This window comes from Schistocerca nitens, chromosome 7 (assembly GCF_023898315.1).
Source record: "Schistocerca nitens isolate TAMUIC-IGC-003100 chromosome 7, iqSchNite1.1, whole genome shotgun sequence".
NCBI lineage: Eukaryota > Metazoa > Arthropoda > Insecta > Orthoptera > Acrididae > Schistocerca > Schistocerca nitens.
This window is the reverse complement of record NC_064620.1, coordinates 357,954,346-357,980,940: the sequence shown is the minus strand read 5'-3', so window position 1 is coordinate 357,980,940 and position 26,595 is coordinate 357,954,346. Positions and strand designations below refer to the sequence as shown.

General features: G+C 48.1%; 1 protein-coding gene across 1 annotated transcript in view; it reads right to left on the bottom strand.

Annotated features, from left to right (window-relative positions):
- The window catches only part of LOC126194862 (acylphosphatase-2), a 177,140-nt gene that overhangs the window by 97,566 nt on the left and 52,979 nt on the right, over positions 1-26,595 (bottom strand). Inside the window, exon 2 of the mRNA XM_049933207.1 lies at positions 22,136-22,262. Coding sequence (XP_049789164.1) covers positions 22,136-22,262 — 127 coding nt within the window. The remainder of the gene's footprint in view (positions 1-22,135; positions 22,263-26,595) is intronic.

The window sequence follows — 26,595 nt, the reverse complement described above, 5'->3', positions numbered from 1 at the left end:
GTAAGGCATTTTTCCACTAAGACCTAAGCCAATTGCCGCGCGGGGTAGCCGCGCGGTCTATGTGCCTTACCACGGTTCGCGCGGCTGTACCCGTCGGAGGTTCGAGTCCTCTCTCGGCATGGGTGTGTGTGTTGACCTTAGCGTAAGTTCGTTTAAGTTAGATTAAGTGGTGTGTAAGCCTAGGGACCGATGACATCAGCAATTTCGTTCCGTAGGAACTTAACGCAAATTTCCAATTTTCCTTCGCCAATTATAGACATTGTCAAGATCGAGTGAGTTGCCACAGTGTTTAAAGTACTGGAATCAATTTTGCAGGAGACGATTTCATATCCCTGTCCAACCATCGGTATTGATGTTTGTTTCTTTGGCCGCTCAACTGCGCGGTCATAAGCACCCGCACATAGCCCCAATCTTCACACAGCCCAATTTTTTTTCACAGTACAATCTGCACGTCTCCGGGCAGAGAAAAATCGCCAACCCGGCCGGGAATCGAACCCGCGACCCCGTGCCCCGTGATTCAGAGGCAGACACGAGCTGTGGATGTTCAGCCATAGAGATTCAGATTTTCCGTGGCTTTCCTAGAATACACAACGAGAATTCACAGTTCGTCCTTTTGAAATGAAAACGCGCCATCTGGTATCCTCGCCAGACAGTGGTGTGGAGCTCGCACCATTCAAGGTGCGATAATAGTCGAGACAGCCTAAAAAGATCCCTCACGGCTCAGAACATTGTAATCAGCTTTAAACTGCGAAACACAAACGGCTGCAGGAGAAAACAATAGCCGTCTATAGAGCTGCGGTGTTATTATTGAGACGTTTACAAACTCGCGTTACATTACTGATTGAGGTAGGGGCGCAAAGCTGTCGCGCCCAGCCCACTGCAGTTGTCAGGGATCAACTTAGGCAGACTCAACTATAGTATGAGACTATGGACGCCGTCACAGGTGTCGCTTCCGTTGTTCCTCTTGGACGACACGTGTGGAGCGTAGGTTAAAAGGGTCAGTTATACAGTTGTAATCATCCCATTGCAAAAATAAAGTCACGTAAGTAGTTTTTGGTTCAAATGGCTCTGAGCAAAAAATGGTTCATATGGTTCTAAGCATTATGGGACTTAACATCTATAGTCATCAGTCCCCTAGAACTTAGAACTGCTTGAACATAACTAACCTAAGGACAGCACACAACACCCAGTCATCACGAGGCAGAGAAAATCCCTGACCCCGCCGGGAATCGAACCCGGGAACCCGGGCGTGGGAAGCAAGAACGCTACCGCACGACCACGAGCTGCGGACTACTCTGAGCACTGTGGGACTTAACTTCTAAGGTCATCAGTCCCCTAGAACTTAGAACTACTTAAACCTAACTAACATAAGGACATCACACACATGCATGCCCGAGGCAGACTGTAGCGCGTAGAACCGCTCGGCCACTCTGGCCGGCTAAGTAGTTTTTATTCCGTTTGCAAGGACATGCCTGCAGTCCTGGTACACACCAGTAACATAGCACGCCGCTATAGTAGCAGAAACAAAATCGCACAGTCCGTCGATGAAATGCAGATAGGTTTGGGCCACTTTGTTTTGCCTTCTCTCGCGGACTGATTCGCTCCTGTTGCGCTGCGATTTCCATATGTACCACGACTGCGAACATTTACCAGCAAACAAACTGAAAACTGAATATATAACTTGACTTATTGACTCAAATGGCTCTAAGCACTATGGGACTTAACATCTGAGGTTATCAGTCCCCTAGAACTTAGAACTGCTTGAACATAACTAACCTAAGGACAGCACACAACACCCAGTCATCACGAGGCAGAGAAAATCCCTGACCCCGCCGGGAATCGAACCCGGGAACCCGGGCGTGGGAAGCAAGAACGCTACCGCACGACCACGAGCTGCGGACTACTCTGAGCACTGTGGGACTTAACTTCTAAGGTCATCAGTCCCCTAGAACTTAGAACTACTTAAACCTAACTAACATAAGGACATCACACACATGCATGCCCGAGGCAGACTGTAGCGCGTAGAACCGCTCGGCCACTCTGGCCGGCTAAGTAGTTTTTATTCCGTTTGCAAGGACATGCCTGCAGTCCTGGTACACACCAGTAACATAGCACGCCGCTATAGTAGCAGAAACAAAATCGCACAGTCCGTCGATGAAATGCAGATAGGTTTGGGCCACTTTGTTTTGCCTTCTCTCGCGGACTGATTCGCTCCTGTTGCGCTGCGATTTCCATATGTACCACGACTGCGAACATTTACCAGCAAACAAACTGAAAACTGAATATATAACTTGACTTATTGACTCAAATGGCTCTAAGCACTATGGGACTTAACATCTGAGGTTATCAGTCCCCTAGAACTTAGAACTACTTAAACCTAACTAACCTAAGGACATCACACACATCCATGCCCGAGGCAGGATTCGAACCTGTTACCGTAGCAGCCGCGTGGTTCCGGGCTGAAGCGCCTAGAACCGCTCGGCCACCGCGGCTGGCAACTTGACATATTCGAAGATATAATTACAACGTAGATTACGTTTCGTTCAACCAGTGCAGTGTTTACTGTTGATGTCGGGTCTACTTACTCGCTACACCAGCTATGGCGTTCTTTGCTTTATTTAGCAAGAAGGCCCACAAATTGGCTAATTTCAGTTCTTCTTTTCTGCTGTTAAAGTTGTTTTTATGCTTTGGAATTTCTCTGAGTGTTTTGTATATCATAGTAATGATTGAATCTTGATAAAACAATTACAGTAGGAAAGTGGAAGGACTGAAAGTAGACAATTTGTTGGACTTAGTGCCACATACTGATAAGCCAAAACATTCTGACCTCTGCCCACCGCGACGTCGAATGTCGCCTGATGCCGTTGTCGACACGTGAGGCGTTAACAAAAGTATGTAAGCAGAGCAGACGCGGACGGGGGATCACCCTAGCGAAGATATGACTGCAAATTTTATATTCTCTGATGATGTCTCCAGCATTAGCACATGAAACGTTAGTTTCGTAAATATACATTGTGCAATACAATTAAAGGATCACGTTTTGAAATCCCATAATCGTCTCCCATTGCGACCCTGAAGTTTGAAATTTGACTCAAAGGTGCCTACAACCTTCCTCTGTAGTGACACAAAAGCATGAGGCCTTGTATGACCCTCGGGCTCTGCGTTGCTTCAAACGGCAGCGTGTCGACACGTGAAAAAATGCCAGAGCAGAGAAGTTCATGTCCGCAGCTCGCGGTAGCGTTCTCGCTTCCCACGTCCGGGTTCGATTCCCGGCGGGGTCAGGGATTTTCTCTGCCTCGTGATGACTGGGTGTTGTGTGATGTCCTTAGGTTAGTTAGGTTTAAGTAGTTTTAAGTTCTAGGGGACTGATGACCATGGATGTTAAGTCCCATAGTGCTCAGAGCCATTTGAACCAAGAGAAGTTCATGTGAGGTGTAAGGTAGGTTAATGATTTGACATTGGCACCAAATTTCACCGCAATTCTGCGCAACGCGACCATGAACGTGTCACACGATGGGAAGGTGGTCACGGACCTCTTACCCACACATCACCCACTTCTTTTGACGACTCTGTGATGTGTCAGAACTGTGACGATCACAGTTTAAATCACGCGGTTTACTTATGGGCGGCTGAGGAGAAAATTTTAGAACTACCGGCACTCAGAACAGATACGAAAAGGACTGAGGAAGTGGCATAAAATGTGTCAATGAAACCGTCCCTTTCCTCGAGGCCTTCATTTCCATACATTTTGTATTCGAAAGGCAGTGTGTGTACAACCGACCGATGTTAGCGACATCCTTGGAGACAGCTGACACCCTTAACACGATTCAACCCTTCTCTAAAGGATTGTAGGTCTGAAAACGAATTGAACGTGATCTGACCCCTTTGGGGCACACTGTGGCGACAATGCTCTGATATACAGTCGTTACACAGGTTTCCGTCGGATCACGGAAGTTAAGCTCTGTCGGGCTTGGATAACACTTGGATGGGTGACCGTCTTGGTCTGCCGAGCGCTAGTAGCAAGCGGGGTGCACTCAGCACTTGTGAGGTCAATTGAGGAGCTGCTTGATTGAAAACTAGCGGCTCCGGTCACGAAAGCTGACAACGGCCGGGAGAGTGGTGTGGTGACCACATGCCCCTCCGTATCAATATCCATTGATGTCTGTCAGCTGAGAATGTACACGGCGGTCGCTCGGTGCCGTTAGACTTTCTGAGGCTTGTTCGGACGGAGTTAGATATACAGGGTGGAAGCGCTAGGGATTCTTCAAAACCACTTGAAGAAATATGAATGTGATCCGAAGTAGCAAAAGGTATTTGCCATTTTCAGAGCTACCGTTCCAATCCCTCCTGTGGGGTGATCAAGAGGGTGCAACAACGAGATGCGCGTGAATAAAACAGCAAATGGTCACTCTAAGACTCCTCCGTTCGGCAACACTTGGTACCATCCGCACTCCTTTATCGAGCACTTTAAAAATGTACCGGTAAAGAGACTTCAATATCCATTCAGTTAATGACGCTCCGTTGCCGTTATAGCATCTGCCTGAGGGAATGCGGTCTCTAAGGTGTGTCGAAGGGGTTGCCTGCCCTCTTAAACTCTTACATATATGTCTCTAAGAGGACTGAAGAAAAATTAAACATGCGCATCCTATCCACTCCTACTGCCCAGATATTTCAGAGTTTGGCTGAGATTATAAAGATTGTCAAGCCGTATTGTGAACTCCGATCAAACTGAAGCCAAACAATAAGACGAAAGAAATATATGAAAATGAATTCGCTAATCACCAGAACCACTGTCAGAGCTGTCTGCGGCAATATTACAGGCTTTCTAAAGTTGGCTTCTTTTATTCTGTCTCATAGAGCTACTTACTTGGCGGTGAGCCCAGATTTGGACTGTCAGGCAAATGGCGGTGCCTAATTAACTTCAGTGTCACCCCGCATAGCACGACTTTTGGCCGCGTTTACCTGCTAGCGCCCTGACTCAGACGGAGCCTGATCCGTGCAGCACTGACAACTGTTTTTCCTCTCACGTGACAGTTCACTCACTGCTAGAAACCGCAAATTCGTTTTTGAGCTAACCTTCAACTTTAGTCCGCAGATCGAGGAAATGCTTGCAAAAAATTTATAGAAGACGACAATGCGTAGCCCTTATCACAAGATTCTGCTAGAAAGCCTGGGTTAGTTACGAAGCTCTCTGCGGTTTTCTTGTAGACAATCAACAATGACACTGTTGACGATGACAAAAAATTATCCACACATTTGTTTTGAAAGTAATGGGTTACGGGGCGCCACTTAACCGTTTAATTTCATTCCTGTTCGTGATAGCTCGTTACATAACAATACACTCACATGTTTTCATCTACCTCATTTACACTCTTAATTACCACAAAAGTTGCAGCCTGGAAACCAACATGCAAGTAATCGAAGTGCTATAAAATATTATGCAAGTAAGTAGATTGCCAGACAGAAGAAGAAGAAGAAGAAGAAGAAGAAGCAAAACAAAGATATCAGTCATTTAGCTACTGATTATGAGACACAGAAGGTCTTCCGACTGCTCTTGTAGGAAACAAATTTCTTACTTCCATGCATTAGCTTTCATTTCTAATTCTGGACGCGTGTTTGATGTATCTTAACGTGCATTTGTTCTGTGCTAATGAGTATCCTTTGTATGTTTCCAGTCTTGTTGTGTTTTTAAGCGCTCGACACCGAAGTCGACGTCAGACTGCATATTGAGTCTGGCGTAGTGTATGTTATGTCAGTTATGAGTGGAGGAAATGAAACCAAGAGCGCTGGAGACAACGGCGCCTAGGTTCGATACAGTTCCACACTGTTGTTCAGTGAGTAAAATACAAGCTTACCGAGAACTGGACCAGATTTACATCTGGACCCACGGTTTTGTTGTAGGCCGACCTCAGTATGTAATTATGAACGTGACGAAATCGAGAGATGCAAAAGTATTTCCAGGAGTTCTCCAAAGGAATGCTTATTGAGCCGTTAATGTTCACAGCTACACTCATCAGCCAAAACATTATGACCACTGCTGCCCCCGACATTGGATGCTGCTTGGTGGCGTTGCGGACACGTGACGCGGTAGCAGAAGTATGTAAACAAAGCAGACACGGACGGGGGATCACACTAGCGAAGATATGAGCTGAAAAAGGGGAAACAGATTGAGATAAACGACGTTGACAAAAGACAGGCTATTATTACGTAGAGCCTGTGAACGAGTATCTCGAAAACGGCGAAGCAGGTAGAATGTTCACGTGCTACTGTCTTGAGCATTTACGGAAAGAGGTAGGACAGGCAACTACCACTGGGCACTAAGCGTTTGCATGTCCAAGCACTTCACAGAACGTGGGGTAAGGAGGCTTGTCTGTTCTGTAAAGTAGGATAGATTGTGATCTGTGGCATCTCTGCGGAATGAGCACAACGCTGGTGCACGCTCAAGTGTTTAGGAGGACGCTGTGCATCGTACTTTGTTGAACATGGAGCTCCGCAGCAGATCACCCTTAACAGTTCACACGTTCAACCAAAGACATCATCAATGACGATTGCAGTGGGCACGGGACCATCGGGATTCGACCTTCTAACAATGGAAACGTGTCGGCTCTTCGGGTGAATCACATTTTTGCTATAGCAGGTCGATGGTTATCTCCACAAACGCCGTCATCGTGTGAAACGTGCAGCGTGCCACGGACGCAGGCTGGTGGGAGCAGTATCATGCTATGGGGGACATTCTCCTGCGTTTGCGTGGGACATGTGGTAGTAATCGAAGAGATGCTGACAGCTGCGAACCACTGCGAACCAGTTGCATTCCTTCGTGCTAAATGTCTTCCCCGACGGCGATGCCATCTGACAGCAGTATAATTGTCCGTGCCTCGTAGCCATAACCGTGCTACAGTGGTTTCAGGAGCATTATAGTGAACTCACGTTGGTGTCTCTGTTACCAAATCCTATGGATCCCATCTGGTCGCTATCGGGCGGCAGCACCGTGAACGCAGATCAGCGGCCCGTTATTTATGCTAATTACATGATTTGTCCGTAGATATCTAATGCCACATAGCTCCACAAACCTGCCAACAAACCTTTGGGTTCCTGACGTATTTTGTTGTAGAAAGGGACAGACAAGCTACACTACTGGCCATTAAAATTGCTACACCACGAAGATGACGTGCTACAGACGCGAATTTAACCGACGGGAAGAGCTTTTAAGAGCATTCACACAAGCTTGGCGCCGGTGGCGACACCTACAACGTGCTGACGTGAGGAAAGTTTCCAACCGATTTCTCATACACAAACAGCAGTTGACCGGCGTTGCCTGGTGAAACGTTGTTGTGATGCGTCGTGTAAGGAGGAGAAATGCGTACCATCACGTTTCCGACTTTGATAAAGGTCGAATTGTAGCCTATCGCGATTGTGGTTTATCGTATCGCCACATTGTTGCTCGCGTTGGTCGAGATCCAATGACTGTTAGCAGAATATGGAATCGGTGGGTTCAGGAGGGTAATACGGCGCGCCGTGCTGCATCCCAACGGCCTCGTATCACTAGCAGTCGAGACGACAGGCATCTTATCCACATCGCTGTAACGGATCGTGCAGCCACGACTCGATCACTGAGTCAACAGATGGGGACGTTTACAAGACAAAAACCATTTGCACGAACAGTTCGACGACGTTTGCAGCAGCATGGACTATCAGCTAGGAGACCGTGACTGCGGTTACCCTTGACGCTGCATCACAGACAGCAGCCCCTGCGATGGTGTACTCAACGACGAACCTGGGTGCACGAATGGCAAAATGTCATTTTTTCGGATGAATCCAGGTTCTGTTTACAGCATCATGATGGTCGCATCCGCGTTTGGCGACATCGCGGTGAACGCACATTGGAAGCGTGTATTCGTCATCGCCATACTGGCGTATCACCCGGCGTGATGTTATGACGTGTCATTGGTTACACGTCTCGGTCACCTCTTGTTCGCATTGACGGCACTTTGAACAGTGGACGTTACATTTCAGATGTGTTACGACCTGTTGCTCTACCCTTCATTCGATCCCTGCGAAACCCTACATTTCAGCAGGATAATGCACGACCGCATGTCGCAAGTCCTGTACGGCCTTTCTTGATACAGAAGATGTTCGACTGCTGCCCTGGCCAGCACATTCTCCAGATCTCTCACCAATTGAAAACGTCTGGTCAATAGTGGCCGAGCAACTGGCTCCTCACAATACGCCAGTCACTACTCTTGATGAACTGTGGTATCGTGTTGAAGCTGCATGGGCAGCTGTACCTGTGCACGCCATCCAAGCTCTGTTTGACTCAAAGCCTAGGCGTATCAAGGCCGTTATTACGGCCAGAGGTGGTTGTTCTGGATACTGATTTCTCAGTATCTATGCACCCAAACTGCGTGAAAACGTAATCACATGTCAGTTCTAGTATAATATATTTGTCCAATGAATACCCGTTTATCATCTGCATTTCTTCTTCGTGTAGCAATTTTAATGGCCAGTAGTGTATTAAGCAGGTGGTCATAATGTTTTGGGTGATTGGTGTATATGGATGTATAGTTGATGAAGTCGGGAGCCCAGTGAAGCTTTTCGCACACAATGCCTTTGTCTATAAGGGGGCTGCAGCAACAGAAGACTGAAAACATTATTCTTTTTCCTGACCTTATTGCGTATCTCCACGTGGTGTTAACCTGGATTTTGTCATGTTAGCGGTAGAGGATGACCGAGTTTCCTGCCTGTCACCACCTCTTCCACCTCCTCCCTCCCCCTTCCTCTGCCTCCCACCGTGGACGGGATTTGTGTTCCCCATCTGTGTGCATCTAGTATCATCCTACGTGAAACTGTGAGAACGTGCATCTAGTATCATCCTACGTGAAACTGTGAGAACGCTTTCGAAATGCTCGTGAATCTTGTAACTGAGACTGGACGTGGATACCAGCCCAGTATTCACATAATCGGCTGTGGGAAACAGCATAAAGAACACACCCAGGGTGACTGTTGTCGTTAATCCGGCGGCTGGATTCTATCGGGCAGTGGTGCACCTACCCACATCCCACAAGAGGCGTGCTAATACGCTCGATTGTCCTGGCGGATCAACAACAACCGGAAAAGAACTAGAAATAAGGGTCCGGAACGATCTAAAGTGGGAAGATCAGATGTAAGAAATGTTGAGACCAGCCGGAGACTCACTGTTAACTCATCCAAGAAACAAATGACGCACAAAACATTCGTTCGACAGAGTCTAGGATATTACGCCTCATTGTGGGACTCATACTAGGGTGGTTAATATAGAAAAGATAGAAAAGATCCAACGAAGAGAGGTGTATTTCGTCATGGGATAATTTAGTAAGGTAAATGGAGATGCTCACCAAATTCTAGTGGTAGACGCTACGTAAGATGCATTGTGTATCACGAAGAGGTTTCTTACTGAAATTCCGTGAGCGTACATTCAAAACAGTCTGTGGTGACATATTACTTCCTCCCACGTCGACTCTGTTGGTCTATCAGTAAAGCGCATGCCTGGGAACCAAAAGGTCGAGGGATTGAATTCCTGTCGGACCACGGATCTTTGTGTTCGCTTTAACCAAGCATTCACCTATTAATGATTTGGAGATTCACCAGAAACCACACGTTGTTCGGATTCCCCGTTAATCTATAGGTCCCCTTTCTGCGGTCGGATAACTGGGATTGGTTAGGGACACACGAGTCATCGAAATGGGATCCAATTGAAAGAGTTGCCCCAGGCTATGCAGCTATCTCCTTGTAAGCCGTGTCTGCCACCAGTCTAGTTGGCAGTGAGATTATATTTTTATTATTGATCTGCGGATGTTAATAATAATAAATGTGAATGTTCCAACATGTAACTTTTGAGTTGCTTCGTTACTTTTTTGGCACCCAGTGTGTGGTGATATTGTTTGCGTATAAATCCCTCAATTAATTTAACTTTCACATAATTTTGTGGAATTCCATAAATTACAAACTACCTGTAACACAGGGTACTTTCCAGATGTTTGCGTGAGCACTTGCCTGCGTTGATGGGATACCGTCCTGACCGGTAACATTCCAGCCAGAATAAGGTGCACGTTCACAGAACTGACCTACCCGCTGTCAACAAAAGATCTGACGCTGTTCTAGAGTTCGCACACAGAACAGGAGGCTGAGAAAGACAGAAATGGAAAGGCGCACAACTACGAAAAAGAAGTAACGAAAAAACTCACTTCACGATCGTAAGCACTGAAAGAAACAGCTCTCTCGTCATTTGCACGATCGTATAGCCATGGTTTGTAGCCCAATATTGGAAGTTTCAGTGATTCGTAAAATACTGACAATTGTGATTTCCCACTTCGGTTTTATTCGATGTACATTATTATGTCAACAAAGTCGTGAGAATTTCTCCGTCGTAGTTATTAAAGTAATTAGGCGACACACGTACTTCTCGAATTTTTCGAAAACGTGCTTTTGAAAGGCTACATTTTTCTAAATTGCAATGTCTTGGAAGTTACGTTAAAACAGTGTATTGCTCAACGCTGTAAACGAATTATTATTATTACATTAAAATAGTTCATCGTAATTAAACAATTTATTATTATTATATAAAACACTGTATGTATTGTATTGTTATCCAAACATACTATAAAAATGATGTACTTATACAGGGTGGTCAGTAACTGTCTGAAAAGCTTGCAAAGGTTTTGCAGCAAAGGTTGTGCTGAGAAGTAATAATTAAGAAAAAATTTGATGCGTTGCGTCATTTGCGAGTTATTTCGCATTGAAGTTAGTCAGTCAGGTCGATGAGTGTGCAAATTCAAGCACTTACACGCTCTATAATGCGGTAATGCACAGACATCTATGGGTTCCTGAGTTACCGTTTCTTCAAATGCTCATTATCACTTAAAATACGCCTGTTTTCCAAATGATAAATTTAACCTAGGTAAGCGATCGCTACGTTTGTTCTGTTTGAGGAAAACGTATGAAAAATACGTTTGGCGACACTGTCTCTGGCAGGCTGCTTAAATTTTCGCGCGCGACGACCTGCTTGGCTAACTTAAATGCTAAACAACCAGAAAACGGCGCAAAGTATCGATTTTTTTCGTAACGATCATTTCGCAGCAATACCCTTACATGCTTTTCAGACTGTTTCTGACCACACTGTATATGTATGGAAGTATGTATGTTCTACGTCTGTTTCTAAACTACTGGGCTGATTTCAACCAAACTTAGTACACATAACACATACTGTCTGGAACGAATCACCGTAGGGAAAGAACAACCTACTTGTCAAAGGGATGGAGCTGGAGGTAAAAAAGGAACGTAGCTCACGATGCGAGTACCCGGACCTTATTTAAGAGTACCAGCATTTAGTGGCTTGCACCCAAATTCACACATAATTTCAAACCTTTACGAAACTATTTTTCGCTGACAACCACCACAAAATACTGAAAGGGAAATGTTTGTCCGTTACTACCTTTTTGGTTGTTCATGCAGTCAAATTGCCGGACAAACCTTGATGTTTTAATTTATTACTTCTTTACCACTAATTGTATTCTCGACACAGCGCGCAGACAATATTCACATACACCACTGAATGCACCTGCACAATGATGTCATTGTATGATGTGTAGTTCAGGAGATATGACGTGATGGACACTGACACGCGTGCAAAACAGCCGCAAATGGATGACTTCAACTTTATAACTTCCTTACTTCTAATTCGCAACGCATATCGCAGAAAATATCCATGTGTGCCGCAGAATGTATCTACAAAATAATACCATTGTTCGGACATTGTTCGGCAGTTGTGACGTTAGAAACATTGAGTTGCGTGAAATGGAAACTGCATTACTAAATTCGCTAGAGATACAGACGTATATGTACAAATATATGTGAAATAAACTCAGTATATGTGAAATATATGTGATATGTGCGGACGTGTACAAAGCCAAGGGTAAAAAGCTATTCCTGAACTCCTGCATCAATTTCAATCAAATTTGGTACACACACCACTTACTATTTGGAAATGAATGCTGTAGGGGTAAGAACCAGCAACCTCCTTTCGTGGTGGGGGTGATAACGTGGAGAGAGAAGGTGGAAGGAGAAAATGGACAGAGAGGAGGAGGTGGGCGGTGAAAGGAAAGAGTAGGACAGAGAAAGTGTGGAAGAAGAGATGGACACAGAGAGGGGAGGGGGCAATGGACAGAGAAAGGGCAGAGGAGGAGATGAACTGAGAGAAGGCGCGGAGGGTATGGACAGAGAAACGAAAGACGAGGAGACGGACAGAGGCAGGGGAGAGAAGGAGATTCCCTGGATGTGCAGCTGAGTCATATGTGGTGGAGAAGTAAGGAAGATTGAGATTTGTCTCGTCGATATCGAAGTCGTTACAGACGGAGCACAAGTTCGGAATGTGAATATCGAGAAAGAATTCAACGAAAAGAGCAAATTACTATGCTCTCAGCTGAATAGACGAAAAGATGAAAGAATGTTTGCAGGTATTGAAATAAGTAAAAATAAAGAAAAATTGTCTTAAGAAAAAGAATGGAAAATTGGCTACGATACATCCTGAGACGCCGATGCTTACTCTAGCAGGGAATTTAATGGAAAGAGAGGCAGAGAAGAAATATCGACTGTGTCATGGCGGAAGGCGACTATATGTGAAAATTAAGAGGAAAGCACAGGACAGGGGGATGTGGTGAAGTACCATACATAGAACTGAAGCAAGACAGAACAGTTATTGATGAGCATGGGGTTGGGTTGTTTGGTCTCATCGGATTAGGAAAGGACGGGGGAGGAAGTCGGCCGTGCCCTTTCAAAGGAACCATCCCGGCATTTGCATGGAGCGATTTAGGGAAATCACGGACAACCTAAATCAGAATCGCCGGACGCGGGATTGAACCGTCGTCCTCCCGAATGAGAGTCCAGTGTGCTAACCACTGCGCCACCTCGCTCGGTACTGATGATCATGATTTATTTATTTATCTAGCAATTGTATACCATAATATACATAAACTGTCTGTTCATTGTTAACGTGTCACAGTACTGCTAAATATACACTAATACATATTGCAGTATCGAACCTCACGGGAATATCTGAAAGGCTGGGGGACTGATATAGTCTGCAGATGCATACTGAGATGAGAGAACCGTTTCGAAAATTTAAGACTCGAAGATCCTCCAAGACTCACAATGAAAAACAAGGAACTGGAAAAACTAGCACACAAGTCTTCAGGTATAGGGATAAACATACTGTTTTGAGTTTATTTTCGTGTAAACTGTTTCTCCTTTCTTATTTTCTTCGGTACAGTGTTATTCATTTACTGAATTTTATTCAGTTATTAATAGTAGGAAGCTTGCGCTTATTTCAAAAGTTTTGAAATATTCGTTTTTTTATAGACTTTAAACAATAAAAACACGTAATATGACTTTTCCCACAACCATAACTGTGCAATAATATATTCTGGTTTTTTTCGATGTTGTTTCATTGTTGAACTGTCTACTATTCTAATCGTAGATTATGGGCTATTAAGATCTAGTTGCACCAGAAGTAAAAAAAAAAAAAGAGAAAGGAAACTTTCTACAAATATCATGTTATTGCAACGCGGATCATGTAGTTGATATCGCTTACTAGAAGTAGTGCCTCTTAGACAGAGGGACCAGAAGAATCTGCACTCTATCTCATCTGTAGAAAGGCACAATGAGCTTGAAACTTGAAGAGCTGACAGGAAAACACCACATGGAGACGTAGACGTGGCTGAGAGGGAGTACTATTTGAAATTTACGTTCAAAGACCAAACAGTTTCATACCACGAGAAAAAACGGTGAAGTTGTGAGGGTGCTCGTTTTCCGAGGAAGAAAGTGTTTAAGAAAAAACAGAAAGCATTCTCCCTTTTTTTTCTTCTGTCTTTCTCTCGCTTTGGCGAAAGATCGGTGTGGTTATTAATAGATTTGGCGTTGTTGATTTAAGGTGTGTCCGGATGTTCTCTTAGTTGTCACGGAAAAACAGAAAGCTTCGGCCGAACAACGCATGATGATGCTCAATAACCACACATGGACAGAGAAGCCGACAAGAAGAGAACTATGTACCCGCTTTTCGGCTAAAGGGGTCGGCAAACCGTCGGACACCAAAGCTTCACCAATTTGCATAAGTGCAAGGCGCTGTCTCCTCGGACTGCGTCGATCGCAAGGAGGACAGACGGCAGAACAAGCGCCATCAGAGGTTCTTCGCATCAGGGACCCATTTCCTCCGCTGTGTCACGTGTGCAGAACTGGATCGGCACGAATTCCTCCGCGTCCCGGCTATATAAGGCGGCTCAAGCGAACGTGCCGGCAGCACACACACACGAGAGGACGCTCTGTCTCACCGCTCCGCTTGTGTCGCTGGCGCTTTAGTTCCCGCGCGTCTTTGTCCGCGCGCCTTTGTTAAGGCACGTGGTCACTGGCGAGTGTGCTGCGGAAGCTGCCGCGAACCTTCACTGCTGACTACTCGCTTGCGAGTGCGTCAGCGGCGAAATTGTCGTGTTCTCGCTAACCAGCGTTTTTCTCTTTCAGAGTCGACAACAGCCCGCAAGGGCCTTTAGGAACTCGTGCGGCAAAATCCACGTGGCGTGACCCCATTGTCTTAGAAAGCAAACTGTCGTGTCTTTCAAAAGAGGCAAAATTGTCGTGTTCGGGGTCACGACATGGAGGAGGAGCACAAACGAGACGATCGCTCCGACGAGACTGAGGGTGAGGCAGATGGCGGTCTAAGGGAAGTTTCCCGGACGACGGCGGCGTCTGGCCCCCCATCACCGACGAGGACGACGAGTGAGAGTGTTGCTCGCGGTCGTCGGACGAACGTGGAAACTTCCGCGAACGGACGGCGCCGCGCCCGCACACTCTCTCTGCCGAGACGACGGATCAAGCCGCCGATCCCCCTGGGAAAGGAGGAACTTGCCGCCGCCATGGCCATGCTGACTCCCGATGAGTATTGCATCGCCATGCAACGTCTTGCCATGGGAACCGACGCGGACAGGGAGGAGGTTCTAACGAGACTCCGGTCTCTGGTACCTGTGGGTCGCGACAAGCAATTGCCTGTCGCAGTTGCCACGACAGCTGCCGCGCCAGCAGTCGCACCAGCCGTGGTGGCTACTGAAGCCGCCACGCCCTCACCAACGTCCAGGCTGGCAACACCTGACGAGCCTGCCGAGGTCGAGAAAACCTCACGGAAGCGCCCAGCCGCGGCCGTAGAGGACACTCCCTCCCCCCAGGCAAGTTCCGGTCGCGTCAGGCGGAAGAAGAGGAGGGTACGCCGCAGGACGACGACCGCATCGCCGAGGAAGCCGGATGAAGAAGGCTTCATCGCGCCCTCCCGGCGCCACACAGCGAAACCCAGGTCGTTTGGACCGGTGACGCCAGAACAGGTCGAGGCTGCAAACCGGTTTGCAGATCTACCTGAAGTAGCCGAGACCGGCGGGGACGGGACAACACCGATTACGGCGACGAAACCGCCCCGCCGCCCTCCGCTAATTTCCATCCTTTGGAGGAAGGGGTACAGTGAGCTCAGAGAGAAACTGTACTCCATCGCAAAACCGCTTAAGATGTCCGCGGGGACCGATATTTACAAGGTCAGAGCAGAGTCCATAGAGTACCATACGAAACTCATGCAACTCTGTGAGACCGAGAAGTTGTTCTGCTTCACGCAGAGCACGGAGCAGCTGAAGCAGCTGAAGGTCGTCGTCCGTCACCTGCCGATGAAGATGGAACCGGAGTTCCTACAGCGGCAGCTGGAGGAACTCGGCTTCCAGACCCGCCACGTCGGCCTGATGAGGTCGCCCAGGACCCACAAGGACATGCCCCTGTTCCTTGTGGTCTTAGTCGACAATGTGGACAACCGGAAAATTTTTCAGGTTGAAAACATTGCCGACTTCGACGTGAAAGTCGAGCCACTCCGTGCGAAAGGCAGGCGAGCCCAGTGCTTCAACTGCCAACGCATGGACCACGTGGCAAAGTTCTGCAGGATGCCTGTGCGTTGCTGCAAGTGCGCCGAGGAACACGCGTCGCGTGACTGCCCGAAGAAGAAGGAAGACCGACCGACGTGCTGCAACTGTAGCGGGGACCATGTCGCCTGCTACCGAGGATGCGCCGCATTCAAGAGCGGGAAACGCGCCAGCCGCGTAAACCCGAGCCGCAGCTTCGCGGACGTTGCTAAGGGGAAGCCGGCCGCCCCCTCCCAGAGGCCACGGCCGCTCGCGGGGGAGGCCGCACCGGCACCGCAGCCGTCGCAGCTGCCCTCGCCCGCGGCGCCGCCTGCAGTCGCGGAGACCGGCTTGCCGGCGCCCGCGGCTGTAGGAGGGGTTGCCGCCCGCGCAGGGCGTTCCCAGCACGCCGCTCCGCTGCCGACTACGGGAAACGTCGCGAAGGAGTCAAACCTTCCCGAAACGGCGAAGGAAGACACCACCGAGCTGGCCGTGCTCCTGCGGTCGCTCAACCAGCTGATGACACAGCTACCAGTCCTCGTGGGAGCAGTGACGGCGGCCCTCCAGGCCACCGCCGGGAGAAGCCAGCCCTAATATGGATAACGACCATATTTATGGGTTAACCATATGCACGTTCAACGCTCGGGGTCTCCACCCCCAGCAGGGCGAGTTTCGCCAATTCCTACGGGACGAGGCGGTCGACATCTGCCTTGTGCAGGAGACCTTCCTCAAACCCGGGGTCGACGTGCGAGCAGCAAATTTTTGCTGCTACCGAGATGACAGAGCCACCCACGGGGGCGGCACTGCCATCTACGTGAAGAAGTCGCTGCGCCACCACCGAGTTCAACTGCCGGCGCTCAACGCGCTGGAAGCCACAGGAGTGGCCGTCAACACCACCGCCGGAAAGATTCTTTTCGTGTCGGTCTATCGGCAGCCTAGCAGACTGCTGGACGAAGCCGACTTCGACGTCCTGCTGTCGCTGGAGGGGCGAGCTTTCATTGCCGGGGATTTCAATGCGAAACACACCGAATGGAACTCGCGAACTGTTAGCTGCAGCGGGCGCCGCCTCTCCCGCGTTGTTAACCGCAACGGCGCGATCACCGTGGGGCCGTTTGACCCCACGATCTTCCCTGCACGGGGACAGCCCGACGTGCTCGATATTGCCCTTCTGAAGGGCATCGGGCACTTCGCGACCGCCGAGACGCGCAACGTTCTCTCCTCCGACCACGTACCGGTCATTTTTGGCCTCGACGTGGCCGGAGCTTCTCTTCCAGACAGCCGTCCGAGCTACCGCAGGCTCGACGCCGAGCGCTTTCAGACGAAAGCACTCGAACTGCTCGAGGACGCGCCAAACCCCGCCGTGGTAGGGGCAGACGCCGCCCTAGCATTCTTCACCCGAAGAATACTCCGAGCAGCGGAGGAAGCCACTCCGAGACGTCGCCAAGGACCACGAGACTTCTCGCGACAGCTACCGCGCCCTATCCTGGACGCGATCACCGAGAAGAACCGACTGTTTCGTGAATGGCAGCTCACTCGCCAACCAGACACGAAGCGCCGATTAAACCGCATGAGACGGGAAATCAAGGCAGCAGTCGAGCATCACCGGAACCAGGAATGGGAAGACCTTGTGTCTACCCTCAATCCTGAGGACGGCAGTGCATGGAGGGTGGTAAAGTCCTTCCTACGCCGGCGACAGCGAATACCGCCTTTACAGGTCGAGAACGACTTCGCCAGCGACCCCGACGCGAATGCCAGCGTCCTGGCTGACGCTTTTGCAGCAAACTTCACACCGGTGGCCGACGTCATCGACGACGACCACATACGGCGGGTCCACGAGCAACTACCAACCTTCCGCGCCGCAAGGGAGGAAGGCGACGTTATCGAGCCGATAACGGAGGAGGAAGTTGCTGTGCAGCTTCGCTCGCTGAACCCCAAGAAGGCTGGAGGCAGCGATGGCGTCACAAACCTCCTGCTGAAGAACCTTCCGCCGGGCCTACACCGGCAACTTGCCGATGTTTTCAACGAGATTCTCCGATCAGGTGACTACCCCTCTGCGTGGAAACACGCGGAGGTCGTGGCCATCCTGAAATCCGGCAAGGACCCACGCCAGGCATCGAGCTACCGACCCATCAGCCTACTCCCGTCCCTCTCGTAAGTTTTCGAGAGGCTGTACGCGAGAAGACTGATGCGACACGTCACCCAGGAGGGCATCATCCCGGACGAGCAGTTCGGGTTTCGAGAAGAGCATGCCACTTCCCACCAGCTTTTGCGGGTGGTAGAACCGGCCATGAGGGCACTGGAAACAAGGGAATTCCTTGGCGCAGTGTTCCTCGACGTCTCCCGAGCGTTTGACTCGGTGTGGCACGACGGTCTCGAGTTCAAACTGTTTGAGCAAGGGATACCGACGTCCCACATGACGCTGCTGCGGTCGTACCTGTCCGAACGAACCTTCCATGTGAGGGCTGACGACGGTACGTCCACAGACCGGCAGATACGTGCAGGGGTGCCGCAGGGGTCGGTTCTCGGCCCCTCGCTGTACACCCTGTACACTGCAGATGCGCCGAAAGTGGCAGGAGTCGAACTGGCGCTGTACGCTGATGATACAGCCCTGTTCACCCGCAGCATGAACGCCCAAGTGCTGAGAAACCGCCTCCAACGCGGGTGCGACGCCTTGGGGTCATGGGCAACAAAGTGGCGGTTTAAATTCAACGCCACAAAGAGCCAGGCAGTCGTCTTCACTCGAAGACTTCTGCCGCCAGGGCTTACGCCGCTCGAAATCCTGGGAGAACCTATCCCATGGAGTGGGACGGCGAAATACCTAGGGGTTACCCTAGACCGCAAGCTCACCTGGAAGCATCACATCCGTGATGTGAAAGGGAGAGCAATTGGACGCCTCCGCGCCCTGTATCCACTGCTAAACCCGCAGTCGTCATTGCCACTGCAACACGGCATCACGCTTTACCTAACATTGGTTCGCCCACTGTTAGAGTATGCGGCCGTGGTCTGAGGGAAAGCCGCAGATGCTCACATTGTGACTCTGCAACGGATACAGAACCGCGCCCTGAAGACTGCTATGCATCTTCCGAGGCGCTTCTCGACGCGCCAACTCCACGAGGACACCGGGATCCTGCCTCTCCGAGACAGGTTCCGCGCCATCGCCAGGAAGTTCTACGAGAAGACGGGACGCTCCCGCAACCGGCTCATCCGTGGACTGGGCCAACAACCTCATCACAGGCCAACCACGCGTTGGCCTGACCTGCTGAGGGATTAAGTTTTACTAATCCCTCAACAGAATGTGTCTTCCTCTTTTTCAGGTTAAACCAGATAAACCTATCGACAAGAGTGGTAATATATATTTCTCTCTCTTACAGGAACCGCAGGAACGACAAATCTTGTCTAGACTGCACCACCACGAGCCAAGGACAGGCTCGTCATTCTAGCGTCAGCGTCAACGTGCCGGCAGTTCGCTCCAGAGGAGCTCTAGGCCAATTCATGCCCTGGCTTTTAGCAGTCCATCAGTCAGAGCCCGGTCGGAAGCCACCGCAGGGGGACCTACGACTTTCCAGCGATAACCCGAGACGTACTTGTCTGCCAACTCTCGTCGTAAGGGATTATCAGTGGCATAGTCTTCATGTCCCACAACATTCATTCACTTTATGTTCCGGGCGTATACCTGTTGGCGTCTGAGAAGTTGTATTATTTTTTATTGAGAAGAGTTTTCCTTTTACGAGGGTCATTCCAAAAGATATGCACGCTATTTTTGTAAAAACACAGTTTTCATTCTGCATGTTTGAAAGTTTTACAGTGTGTAGATACATCCTTCCCGCTTGTTTTCAAACTTAGTTCAACCTGTTCCCGTGAGTGGTGCCGTCACAGCATGTCTTCAATATGGCTGCTACACTTGACGTTCGTCAGAAGCAACGTGCTGCCATAGAATACCTGTGCTGTGAAAACGAGACTATGGGAAACATCCACAAGAGGTTGAAAAAGGTGTATGGAGATGCTGCTGTCGATCGCAGTACAGTTAGTCGGTGGGCAAGCAGGTTACGTGATGAAAGCGGGCACGGAAATATTGAGGATTGTCCTCGTAGCGGCAGGCCTCGTACTGCACACTCCAGACGGTGTGCTGAGAGTTAAGGAATTGGTGACTGCTGACAGACACATCAAAGTGAACGAATTGTCACGCTAAGTCGGGATAACGGAAGGAAGTGTTTGCAAAATACTGAAAGTGTTGGCATTAAAAAATGTTTGTGCCAGGTGAGTTCCCAGGATGTTAACAGTGGCTCACAAAGAAACAAGAAAAACGGTATGCAGCGAACAGTACGAGAATGGTGGAGATGAATTTCTTGGAAGAATTGTGACAGGTGATGAAACATGGCTCCATCATTTTTCACCTGAGACAAAGAAGCAATCAATGGAGTGGCATCATGTAAATTCACCCAAGAAAAATAAATTCAAAACCACACCTTCTGCTGGAAAAGTTATGGCCACGGTGTTTTTCGATTCCGAAGGGCTCTTGCTTGTGAACATCATGCCAAGTGGAACCACCATAAATTCTGATGCATATGTGACGACACTGAAGAAACTTCAAGCTCGACTGAGTCGTGTTCGACCACATTGGCAAAAGCAGGATATTTTGCTGTTGCACGACAATGCACGGCCACATGTCAGTCAAAAAACCATGGAAGCGATCACAAAACTCGGATGGACAACACTGAAGCACCCGCCTTGCAGTCCTGACCTGGCTCCATGTGACTATCATCTCTTTGGGAAACTGAAAGACTCTCTTCGTGGAATAAGGTTTGAAGATGATGACTTCCTTGTGCACGCTGCCAAATAGTGGCTCCGACCGGTTGGTCCAGAATTTTACCGTGCGGGTATACAGGCACTGGTTCCAAGATGGCGTAAGGCAGTTGAGAGGGATGGAAATTATGTGGAGAAATGAAAACATTGTTCCTAAAGGATGTATCTACACACTGTAAAACTTTCAAACATGTAGAATAAAATATGGATTAAAAAAAAATTGTGTGCCTTTGCTTTGGAAGTGACCCTCGTATATTAAATCTCTCTACTATGGTCGTAATAAATCTTTGTTCTTATTTACATGTTTCTTATTATTTCTTATCAAGCATATCCCCGTGAGAGTTATGGCAAATAGGAAAATACCAGCCTGTCAACGGAAAGAAGTAGTTAAGTAAAATTAATCTTGTGGCAGGAATATTGGCCTGGCTGTAAGAGGAGTACGGTGTCTCTCTTCCACGGCACGAGGAAGGTGAAGATAGCGGGACCATCGACCTGGTCGCCTTACGCCCCCCCCCCCCCCTGAACAGATCCCCAGTACTCATCTGATAGCAGGCTCAGTAGATGATAAACCGTCATCGAGGAACTGGAACGAGGGAGAACCCCGCCCCTCACTGGGACTGAATCCGACACATCCAGGCCGGAGTCGAATGCTCTACGAGCTAGACCACCACGACCACGAAGAAATGGTTCAAATGGCTCTGAGCACTATGGGACTAAACATCTGTGGTCATCAGTCCCATAGAACTTAGAACTACGTAAACCTAACTAACCTAAGGACATCACACACATCCATGCCCGAGGCAGGATTCGAACCTGCGACCGTAGCGGTCGCGCGGTTCCGGACTGAGCGCCTAGACGACCACGAAGAGGCGATGACTTAAATACATAGACCTCACAAACCTCTTTCGATTTACCGTCACAAAAATAATGAACCTCCTAAATGGAAATGGCACTAGATACAGCATTTCATCGCACAGGAACACAAAATACATTTAACAATGAAGGGTGGACATTGCATTCCAATCACTAAAGCCGGCCGGAGTGGCCGTGCGGTTCTCGGCGCTACAGTCTGGAGCCGAGCGACCGCTACGGTCGCAGGTTCGAATCCTGCCTCGGCCATGGATGTGTGTGATGTCCTTAGGTTAGTTAGGTTTAATTAGTTCTAAGTTCTAGGCGACTGATGCCCTCAGAAGTTAAGTCGCATAGTGCTCAGAGCTATTTGAAACAATCACTAAAGTAGAAAAAACGGAGCTTAGCGTTCTATAAGGAGCACTGTTAGCCTCAAAGTGCAACCACCTACACAAAACCGAATTCAGAAAGTCAGTCAAATGAAGCTGTAACTGCAACGTGGGAGGGTACATGTACAGCGCCTTGCTACTCACATGTGTTCCACGGCAATTCGCGGACCCTGTATTTTGCCGACGATGGTTCCGTTTTTGGTGTTCTTCACCCAGCCACCGATCCCCAACTGCACGCACATGTCGCGGCAGTATTTGGTGAAGTAGACACCTGCACAAACAAGCAAGCCGTATCATCAACAGTTCTAATAGCTTATCTTTAGCTGTACAGGCACAGTGTTCACAACACAAGAACCTTAAAAATATCTATGGGCTACAATCTTCTTTACATAGGGTGGCCAGAAACAGTCTGAAAAGCTTGTAAGGGTGTTGTAGTGTAGGCTGAGCTGAGAAATAATTGTTAAAAAAATTGGATATTTCGAGTTAATTAGTATTGAAGTTAGCCAATCAGGTCGTTGCGCTAGCAAATTAAAGTGACCGCCAGAGACGGTAGATGGTAGTAATGATTGAACCCGAGCCAAAGGCTGAACAGTCTCGTGCGCTACCTTCTATACTGTAAGAAATACTAGTTGTATCTGAAGGGGCCATTTGAATTTGCGCGTGCAACGATGTGATTGGCTAACTATAAAGCTAAATCACCCTGAAACAGTGCAGCGTATGAATTTTTTTCTAAATAATTGTTTCTCATGACAAACTACCCTGCAACACCTTTAAAGGCGTTTCAGACTGTTTCTGACCACCTTGTACATAAAAGCTCAGTGTGCATAGGTTTCTGCTCGCAAAACTCGAGAAGTAATCTGTCGATTGACTTGAAATTTCGGCACAATGTTGCATTCGAACACAAGAGTGTTTTTATGTAGCTATTTTTAAGACGTACATGTAATATATAAAAGAACATTCTTTTCTATAGATATAGATATGATACAGTAACATGTTGTTAACAGAAATCTAGAAAAATTCTTGACCGATGTACTTCAAATTTTAAACGATAGTCTATTAAACATCCAGCCCGACAAACATTATACATATGTTTTAAATCAAGTCTGTACAGGTTTTCTGTTAGACTGTGAGAAAGAAAATGCTATACTGTGAAAATGTACGATTTTGTTCCCATCCTCACAGGAAGTTTTAACTACCATAGCGGGGTGTTTAAACCATTATCCAAATTGTTTCTTCCACGTATATTCTTTCTCATTGTACATATTTTAAGCATAAATTGTATACACAACAATCTGCTGTTTTTTTCTTCCTCAGAGACGGTATTCACACAATACAGGAAAGTTGCATTTCTGGCTTATCAGCTTATGATTGGAATACTACTACAAAATCTGAATTTTCAATAACAATAAAGCAAGTCTCGAAGTCAGAGTGTGGAGAGAGAGGAGACGGACAGAGGGGTCGAAGGAAATAGACATAGAAAGCGGAAACCAGGAGATGGACACAGAGAGGGGGTAGGAGAAGGTGGACAGAGAGAGGATGAAGGACAGGGACAGGGGAAGGAGAAGATGAACGGCGGCAGGAGATTAGGTCGTTATCAAGTTCCCATAGACATTAGAAACGTGTGCTTTCTCTTTTACGTCTTTTCCATCTAAACAGACTGCGCCACAGTAATGCGTGCCCGAGTACAACTTGTATGATATATATTTGAAAGCGATTTCAAATGTGAGGAAAGTACACTGCTGGCTATTAAAATTGCTACACCACGAAGATAACGCGCTGCAGACGTGAAATTTAACCGACAGGAAGAAGATGCTGTGATATGCAAATGATTAGCTTTTCGGAACATTCACACAAGGTTGGCGCCGGTGGCGACACCTACAACGTGCTGACGTGAGGAAAGTTTCCAATCGATTTCTCATACACAAACAGCAGTTGACCGGCTTTGCCTGGTGAAACGTTGTTGTGATGCCTCGTGTAAGGAGGAGAAATGCGTACCATCACATTTCCGCCTTTGATGTCGGATTGTAGCCTATCGCGATTGCGATGTATCGTATCGTGATACTGCTCCTCGCGTTGGTCGAGATCCAATGACTGTTAGCAGAATATGGAATCGGTGGGTTCAGGAGGGTAATACGGAACGCCGTGCTGGATCCCAACGGCCTCGTATCAGTAGCAGTAGAGATGACAGGCATCTTATCCGCATGGCTGTAACGGATCGTGCAGCCACGTCTCGATCCCTGAGTCAACAGATGGGGACAATTGCAAGAAAACAACCATCTGCACGAACAGTTCGACGACGTTTGCAGCAGCTTGGACTATCAGCTCGGAGACCATGGCTGCGGTTACCCTTGACGCTGCATCACAGCACCTGCGTTGGTGTACTCAACGACGAACCTGGGTGCACGAATGGCAAAACGTCATTTTTTCTGATGAATCCATGTTCCGTTTACAGCATCATGATGGTCGCATCCGTGTTTGGTGACATCGCGGTGAACGCACATTGGAAGTGTGTATTCGTCGTCGCCATACTGGCGTATCACCCGGCGTGGTGGTATGGGGTGCCACTGGTTACACGTCTCGGTCACCTCTTGTTCGCATTGACGGCACTTTGAACAGTGGACGTTACATTTCAGGTTTGTTAAGACCCGTGGCTCTACCCTTCATTCGATCTCTGCGAAACCCTACATTGCAGCAGCATAATGCACGACCGCATGTCGCAAGTCCTGTACGGCCTTTCTGGATGCAGAAAATGTTCGACTGCTGCCCTGGCCAGCACATTCTCCAGATCTCTCACTAACTGAAAATGTCTGGCAATGGTGGCCGAGCAACTGGCTCATCACAATACGCCAGTCACTACTCTTGATGAACTGTGGTATCGTGTTGAAGCTGCATGGGCAGCTGTACCTGTACATGCCATCCAAGCTCTGTTTGACTCAATGCCCAGGCGTATCAAGGCCGTTATTACGGCCAGAGGTGGTTGTTCTGGGTACTGATTTCTCAGGATCTATGCACCCAAATTGTGTGAAAATGTAATCACATGTCAGTTCTAGTATAATATATTTGTCCAATGAATACCCGTTTATCATCTGCATATCTTCTTGGTGTAGCAATTTTAATGGCCAGTAGTGTATTTTTTGTTGGTAAGGATGTCTGTGTGGCCGATCTTACAATAACTTTCGTAATTTCAGTCGTTGTAGGAAATTATTCAGAAGTGTCTGCCCAATATATTAAAAAAGAACCTGACGTGAACTGTTCATTTTATGTATCATACGATGGTTGTCCAGAAAGTAATCTCCGATCGGTCGCGAAATGGACACCACAGTGAAAACCGGATGAATCTTTGCACAGATGTGTTGGGTAGTGTCTCTAGTATGACCGTCGTTCGCATCAAGACACTCTTTTCAGTTGTGAGTTCACTGTGAGCGAGTAAAGGTGCCTAGAATAACGATGTCTCCCGCCAAGTAGGAGGGCCCACTGAGAGGCTTCGCCTTAATGAATGCAGCCCACCTAACACAACTGCCACGCACCTCCTTCTTCATGACAATTCTCAACCGCACTCTGCAGGGGCAGTGAAAACGTTCCTCCAGTCATTTCGATGGGAAGTGTTCGATCACCCACGACACAGCCCTAATTGGCTCGTCCTGAGTATCATCTCTGTTCACACGAAACGCTGGATACGAAGACAACACTTGGGCGCTGGCTACGCGCTATAGACCAGCGTAGAGAATTATCGGAAAGCACAGGCGTCTGCCTTCTATGACGATGGCGTTGGAAATTTGGTATAACGCTACGACAAATGTCTAAGGCGGAGCGGCGACTGTGTAGAGAAGTATCTGGAAAGTGCAGCTAACTCTTGCAAATAAAATGTTTCTGATTTTCACTATGGTTTCCATTTAGCGACCGATCGGAAATTACTTTCTGGACAACACTTGTGTTTCTCAATGAACTGTTGAATATGGGTAATCCATCTTCCTGTAACGTTATAACTGTGCACCTGTATGGGACCTAGATCCGAATGCTTCCTTATCCCAGCCAATGCTCTTGCCGAATCAGCTACCCAGACAGCACTTATGTGCAGTCTTCACAGCTCCAATTCTACCAGTTACTCAATAAGTAACGTACCACATTTTTTCTCAGCCATTTTCGGTTGAAAAAAATGCGGAATTTGCTGTGAGATATCGAAGAATATTCCCGCTTCAGGTCCTATACTGTCCGCCTCCAGTAGCTGAGTGGTTAGCGCGTCAGAATGTCAATCCTAAGGGACCGGGTTCGATTCCCGGCTGGGTCGGAGATTTTCTCCAATCAGGGACTGGGTGTTGTACTAATCGTCATCATTACATCCCCATCGACGCGCAAGTCGCCGAAGTGGCGTCAAGTCGAAGGACTTGCACCCGGCGAACGGTCTACCCGATGGGAGGCCCTAGTCGCACGACATTTATTTTACCTCCTATAGTTTCATGAAGTTCCGATAGCTGACGACGCTATGCGTAGCCTTCAAAATTGCGTTTGTAACGGAGGTGCATTCCAGGCAGAGAGCTGTCATTGAGATACTTTTGGTGGAAAACCAGAGCATCGCAGATATTCATGGCTGCTTGCAGGAAGTC